Below are 7,570 nucleotides of genomic sequence, written 5' to 3'. Positions count from 1 at the left end.
AATATTAATTTAGCCACAAAAAGGAATGAGGTATTGATACACACTATAACATGGATGAACCTTGAAAACATTATGTCAAGTGAAAGAAGCCAGACACAAAAGACCACATACATGATTACATTTATATGAAATATCCTAAATAGGCAAATTTACAGATAGAAAGTAGATGAGTGGTTGCCAGGGGCTGTGGGGACTGGAGAATTAACAGTGACTGCTGCCAGGTATCGGGTTTCTTTTCGGGATGATGAAAACATTCTGAAATTAGATAGTGGTTATGACTGTATAACTTTGTGAATACATTAAAAATTACTGGCCTGGCCAGTTAGCTCACTTGGTTACAGCATGATGCTAATAACACCAAGGTCAAGGGTTCAGATCCCCATACTAGGCAGCTGTCAAAAAAAAAAAAAAAAATCACTGAATCATATACTTTCAAAGGGTGGAATTTATGCTGTGTGAATTCTCTCTCAAAAATGTATGAAAAAAAGCCTGGAAAAAAAATAAGGTACAGCAGAAGTCTCTAAATGAATATACTAAACATATAAGTACAGCCATACATCACTTCAAAAACTTCATCAACTCTCCTGACCACAAAAGACTAATCTATTCTCACCATTAATAAATAAGACCTTGTCTCAAGTGCCAACCAGAGCAGAGCTTCTCTAACTTACATCACTGAACTCCAGAGGTAAACTCTCAGTGGGCTGAAGCTCAGCAGCACTCAAGTACAGATCCATGGGGCCGGCTTCCAGATCGTCTGGCACAGACAGTACCTGCTCGGGCTTATACATCTGAGGAGGCAACCGGAAGTGCAGTGGGCAGCAGGGATCCTCAGAGAGGCTTACAGGAACTGCTTTGCTGCAGGGTACCTCTTCAGACCCCTGGCAGCATTTGAAGAGAACCTGATTCGTATCCTGACAAATATCTGTAGAAAAATGGTCAAGGGAAATAAAAAGGCTCTATCGGAGGTACAAAATACAATAGAATTGCCTACCACGTAAAATTCAAGGTCTGAACTACACAAGATAATTACAGCTACATTTAATAAAGAAAACCAAATGCAGTTAGCAATTTTTAAAATTATTTCTCAAGATAAGTGTCATTTTCTAGCATCTATTTCTAGCTCTACCTATAATTTAAAATTAGTCCTAAACCTCCTTTTTCAGGATTCTGGTCATTTAAACTAGAGACACTAATCCTATTCTTCCATATGACAGTGCTAAGCAAGTAGCAATAACACTCCTAGGAGCATACATGTCTTCAGAAGAAACATGTCTTGGCAAATGCAAATTGTTTGCAGAAGCCACTATCAACCTCTCCCAATAGTCAAGAGATACCAATGTGGTTTCTGCTCTGTTAAGAAGACTGGCAGTTTACAAAAACTTCTTGGACCTTGTTTCCAAAGATGATTACATGATAAATGTGTTTAAAGCAGCACAGGATTGGGGAAATAAAAGCTCTAGTAATAGTCACTAGGTATTATATCCTGACAGAAAATAAAAATAAATTTCCATGCCTTTCTCTTTTTTTGCAGGGGTGGTAATAAAGGGGAGTCCTGTTATGATCCTAAAGAAAAGGAAGAAGATAATTTTGCTTATGAAGGCCCATAGAAAAGAAGCACTCCAGGAGCACTTTATAACAACTTCTACTAAACAGAAAAGGGGTATATTTCCAAGCTGGCAAAGCAGGTCTGTAGGATGAACCAAAATTGAAATGATTAGATAAAATAAAATTCAAGGTCAAGTTACTCTACAAAATACATTTTATGCAAGTGTTACCATTTCTTAAAATCTTAATTACATCTTTATTTTCCCCAGAGTAAATGTTATTTTAAACTTGGACTTATTTTTATTTTATTTTTTTTTTTAAAAGATGACCGGTAGGGGATCTCAACCCTTGGCTTGGTGTTGTCAGCACCACGCTCAGCCAGTGAGCAAACCGGCCATCCCTATATGGGATCCGAACCCGTGGCCTTGGTGTTATCAGCACCGCACTCTACCGAGTGAGCCACGGGCTGGCCTAAACTTGGACTTATTTTTAACCAGAAAATACAATTTCTTATAAACTGATTATACCAAGATTGTGGAACTGTGGGTAATTCTTATCCCAAAAATTTTAAGATAATTTTTAAAAATTAAAAAAATCTAATGAACATTATAATTTTTTAAAGCAAATAAACCTTCTTGAATAAAGCTGTATCTTTCAAACCATACTTGGAAATAGCTAAACTCTAAAGCAGAGTGTCACAACTGTGGCACTATGGACATCGTGGGCCAGGTAACTCTCTGTTGGATGTAGGATGGTTAGGAGCATGACTGGCCTCTTCCCACTAGCTGTCAGTAGCACCTCCAACCTATCCCTGTATATGACAACCAAAAATATCTCCACACACTGCCAAGTGGAGGACAAAATGGCCCCCAGTTGGGAACCACTACTCTAAAGGAATAGTAGATAGTACAATATAAACAAATATTTACTGAATAATCAAATGAATAAACATATGACTCTAATGGGAACAATCAGATTTGCCCTCTCTATGTGCTTAAGAAAATGTAAGCAATATCTAATGTACTTCAGAAGCCCAATCTTATTTATCATTTAAAATGTTAATCCATTAAATTAAATATTTCAATCAACTTTTTTGATGGAATCCAAATGCCCTTCACAAAAGTTCCTTATTTATCTAATACCACAATACCACAGAAAAACCCTTCCGCCATCCTCCTCCACCCCCTTTTCTTTCAATGGGGACAACAAAGACAAAAAAAAGGGGGGGAATGGTTGACCTACAACTACAGTCTGGGTCCTTCACTTTCAGTCCAGTGCTGTCTCCATTAGACCAGAGTAAAGAGTTAACAGGTCACCAATGGCAGTCGCATCTTTCTCTGGGGTAAAGACTTAAGGAAGGGTAAGTGACAAACAACTATGGAGTGGAAAGGAAAAGAGCAGAAAAGGAAAAAAAAATACTTCCTCTCTTTTCAAATACACTTCGTTTTCAATTTTGCTTTTTAAAATACCTGTATTTATATTCTAATAAACTATTTGAGTACAGTATTATAAAAAATGTCTAAAACAGTCCTTAATATCTGTAAACTGGTTTTTTTCCCTCATAAAAGTAATTCCAGTTCACCTTAAAAAAAAAAAAAGTATGAAGAAACAGTGAAAAAAAAAAAATCACATTTCTGTTACACTTCCTCCCAGTATTTAGTTCCATGCAGTTAAAACATACTCTACAGGATTCCATATCCTATTTGTCACTATCATCTTCCTATATTTCATAAATTTAGTTAAATGTGTTTAATTCCTGAAAATATTCCATATTACATCATGCCATAATTTACTTCCCTATTCCCCATTTCTAAAAAATGTAAGGATGTCTCCGGTTGGAAGAATATTGATCTGCATTTGATTATCTCCTTAAAATAAATTCCCAGAGGTGAAAACTACCATATCAAAGAACATGAGTATTTTCAAATTGCTTTCCAAAAAGTTTTAACAATTTATACTCCCACTGGCAATGTTTAGAAGTGACTGTTTACCGGGCCGGCCCGGTGGCGCATTGCGCTAGTGCGCCGCTTGGGAAGCGCGGCAGCACTCCCGTCGAGGGTTCGGATCCCACATACAGACCGGTTCCCGCTCACTGGCTGAGCGAGGCGCGGGGGCAACACCGAGGGTTGCGATCCCGTTGCCGGTCCCGGTCCGGTACGGGGGCGACACTGAGGGTTGCAAACCGTTGCCGGACACGGAAAAAAAAAAAAAAAAAAAAAAAAAAGAAGTGACTGTTTACCATACCCTCACCTACTTATGAAATTCATTCGCAGTCATTAAAACAACAAATAGCATAATTTTAAAATTTACTTTAAAATAGAAGTATACGTACAAATAGCAAACTTATAGATTTTAAATTTCCTTGTTTTATTTCCTATTTATTTATAATGAAGATAAACACTTTTCAACTATCAGCCACTTCTATCTTCTTTTAAATCTGTCCAGATAGCCTTTGCCCAATTATGTTTTAAGCATTTATATCGTGAGTTTTTAATTACTCTGAACAAGCATTTTATATATTAAGGACAGTAATCCTTCATCAGATGTGTAATAATTAATAAATTGGTAAAAAATTTAAACAGAACAGAAAAAAATCAGCTTTTCTGTCAAAAGACTAAGAAGGTTCTTCTCCTCCTCCTCTTCCTATTAAAGAAAATACATTTTAATTTCCAAATATCTGGTATCTCTTGCCAGGCAAATGAAATACAGCAAAATGTATGTCTTTCATAAAAAGACCATCATATTTAATTAACAAGTGCTTTTACTGTGAAAAGTAATTTTCTCAACGTCCACAATAAAGAGGGCACTTTCACAGTCCAATAAAAACTAAAAGTTCAAGCCTAATGGTAAAAGATGGTTCAGGGCCGGCCTGTGGCTCACTCGGGAGAGTGTGGTGCTGATAACACCAAGGCCACGGGTTCGGATCCCATATAGGGATGTCCAGTTTGCTCACTGGGTGAGCGTGGTGCTATTAACAGTGACTGCTGCCAAGTCAACACCAAGTCAAGGGTTAAGATCCCCTTACCGGTCATCTTTTAAAAAAAAAAAAGATGGTTCAAAGGCAAATTAATTAAAAGGAGGGGAAAAAAGTACCCCATTTTTGGAAACAGTCTCTGATTTGAATGAAGTTTAAAATATACAAGCTAGGCCCCTGACATGCAAAATGTTAATACAAAGAGGAAGTTCACAGTACAGAATCATTCTTCTGTTTTGTGTAGAAAACCTACAATAATTTTGGTAATAATTAGACTTAAAGGCATTATAATTCTAACAAACAAGTTAATCAGTGCTCTAGAGATAAATATAAACATTTTATAGATATTTTAGATTCCCAATACTAAGATTACATATAAATATTAGCCCACATCTAAAACCAATGACTCAGATGTTTCTTTCTAATGAATTGACCATTACATTTCCAAAGTTCTGAAATGGCCAACAGACCATAGAAAGACATTTCTTTAGGCTCCTGCTTGAAACCAACAGCTTCAGCAAACTGCTGGTCTTGATTCAGGGCCAAAGGAAAACAAAAAACTTCAACTAGCCCAGAGATTCCCACTGGCACTCATCTAGTTAACAAATCAGAGCCCAAACACGCAGAATAAAAAGATACGGGTAAGGCAGTGTCTGGTCATTGGAAGAGACTGATTGGAACAACGAACATCATCCACAAAGGCCAAGCACCTCTGACTGGAACGAGTGGTATGGGCCTAAAATGAAGAAAACCGATAAAACAGACAGACCCACATACAACCAATTATGATGAGAATACTTAATTATATATATATATATATTTTTTTTTTTTTTTAAAGCATATCCTTAAAGGCTAGAAAATTAAACATTTATCAAACTGATTCACCAATATTATGGAAAAGAAAAAGCATGTAAAACCTCATGTATTAAAAATGAGCCAACCCTAATCCCAAACACACCTCTCTCCACACTATAAAAGTATGATATAACCTCATGGTTTAATTGTAAACTTAAGCCTCAACAAATAAAATAGATAAAAATGAAATTACTCTTACTGAAGCACAGATCAAGGGTGGGTTTGAGAAACAAATTTAAGAATGATCAATTAACTCTTCTTCCTATCAACCCTATTTCCTGACATTGAATTGCTCCTATTCTACCTATCTTCCCATCTTTTAAAACAAGATTCCCAAGCAACTTAGACTTAACCTATGCCTATTTCTGAACTGAACATCTGAACCGAAGAACTTAGAAATCTATCCCAACCCCTCAATTTGCATATGAGAATACTGAGGCCCAGAGAAGTTAAGCTGTTTGTTCAGGCACAGAGCTGTTCAGTAGAGGACTGAGACTAGAACCCATGTCTCCTGAATTCCAGGTAAGTACTTTCACTACAACAGAAGTCCATTAAATTATATTTCAGAGCCAGGACTGGATACAGTGTTTTGACAATTATCCCAACTTTGAAAATAAAGTGAATGCACATACACTTGAGGTATATACACAAATTACCTGTTGGGCGGCACCATCTGTGGCCAGCATTCTGCGTTCCTTCAGCTGCCTGTGTAATAAGGCTTCCACTCCATAGCGCTGGCGATATCGACGGAGACATTTTAATCGCTTTAAGTTCTCTCGTTCTTTGGCCAAAAGTCCCTCTGGGCCAGTCAGGAGACTACTACCTGGAGAGTTACAAGAATCAAGATATTATTTGCCAAAGAACCCATTAAGGACACTTCTCCAAATTAACAAGAAGTAAACAAGGAAATCTTTTGCTGTGAGATAGGCAGTTTCAAAAGAAGGGCTGGCAGGTTAGCTTAGTCAGTTAGAGCAAAGTGTTAATAACACCAAGTTCAAAGGGTTCACATCCTGGTAGTGGCCACGTGCCAGAAAGAAAGAAAATTTTTTAAAAAGCAACTGTCTCCCACTCCAGACACAGACAAGTAAATCTAATTACTACCAAATTCACATGCTGAATCCGTGATAGCTTGCTGGAACAGTCATAAAACTTGCCTAAAGCTTCATGTTCCGCTTTGCGATTATGTAAATACCGGCGCTTCTTCTCCTTAAGCAGATGTTGAAGTCGTTTAAACTGATCAATGTACAAAGACTGCAAACGAATCAGCTTCTCACGCATAATCAGGGCCACTTCTTCTGCTGTATACACACCAGCATGTCTGGAATAAAAAAGAGAATTCACCAAAGCATAAGAAAACATGATAATAAAACCCAAGCTTTAAAGAAGAAAAGGGTAGAGAAGTTAGAATTAGTTTGTTATTTAAAAAGCAGTCAGTGCTGAGACAATCACCTTATTAAACAGGAATATGTTCACAGAGCATTTTACCATTCAAGTTGTTATTAAAAAGCAACAAAAAAGAAAATGCACAAGAACATGTACTAATGTGTGATCTCACAAAATGGGGGAGGGGAGATGTTTCATTATTTTTCCCAGTTATCTGCATTATATTTAAAAAGGAGTGGTATCAAACATTCTAAATTTTTATTTATCTACAATCTTATTTCATTTAATGATTTAATATGGAAAAATCACTTACCAATCAGTACAGCTGGTATTCAATTTAGTAACATGAGTCTTAATATATCTTAATTAAAGCACAAAAGATACCAACATCAAAGTATTACAACTTCTAACTTTTTTTTTTTTTTTTTTTTTTTTTTTTTTTTTTTTTTTTTTTTTNAGTCAGGATGGTAGTTTATTGAGCTCCAGCGCCAAGCATTGCTATAGCAACAAATGACTTAGCAACAGTTTTGAATAGACTGTTTCTTTGAAAGAGTTTACATAATAGGGATTACTTGGTTCTTTCTGGAAGGAACAACATAAGGACTTTTCCCCCTTTTCTTAAATATGAGGACATTTGAAGGAATAATCCTTTTTCAAAAGCTGTATAATATAGAAAGGGGGGAAAAGATGAAGGCTTTTCACTGAAATGCTAGCAGTTATATTCCCTAAGTGGAGACATCACAGGTGATTTATATTCCCTAAGTGGAGACATCACAGGTGATTTTTAGTTTTTCTTTTGGGTGCTTTTCT

The 7,570-nt window shown here is 36.5% G+C and overlaps 1 protein-coding gene across 1 annotated transcript; it reads right to left on the bottom strand.

Annotated features, from left to right (window-relative positions):
- Positions 1–845: 845 nt before the first annotated feature.
- On the bottom strand, positions 846–6,689 carry LOC103583616 (KAT8 regulatory NSL complex subunit 2-like). The gene is made up of 5 exons (XM_008564882.1): positions 6,532–6,689; positions 6,034–6,200; positions 5,162–5,258; positions 2,791–2,885; positions 846–925 (listed from the first exon to the last, which is right to left on the bottom strand). Exons 1-4 carry the CDS (start codon positions 6,653–6,655, stop codon positions 2,815–2,817), a joined length of 459 nt encoding a protein of 152 aa, XP_008563104.1. The 5' UTR covers positions 6,656–6,689; the 3' UTR covers positions 846–925; positions 2,791–2,814.
- Positions 6,690–7,570: the final 881 nt, after the last annotated feature.

This window comes from Galeopterus variegatus, unplaced genomic scaffold (assembly GCF_000696425.1).
Source record: "Galeopterus variegatus unplaced genomic scaffold, G_variegatus-3.0.2 Scaffold24840, whole genome shotgun sequence".
Classification (NCBI taxonomy): Eukaryota; Metazoa; Chordata; class Mammalia; order Dermoptera; family Cynocephalidae; genus Galeopterus; species Galeopterus variegatus.
The sequence above is the reverse complement of the archived record's forward strand: the minus strand, read 5'-3'. Positions and strand labels throughout refer to the sequence as shown.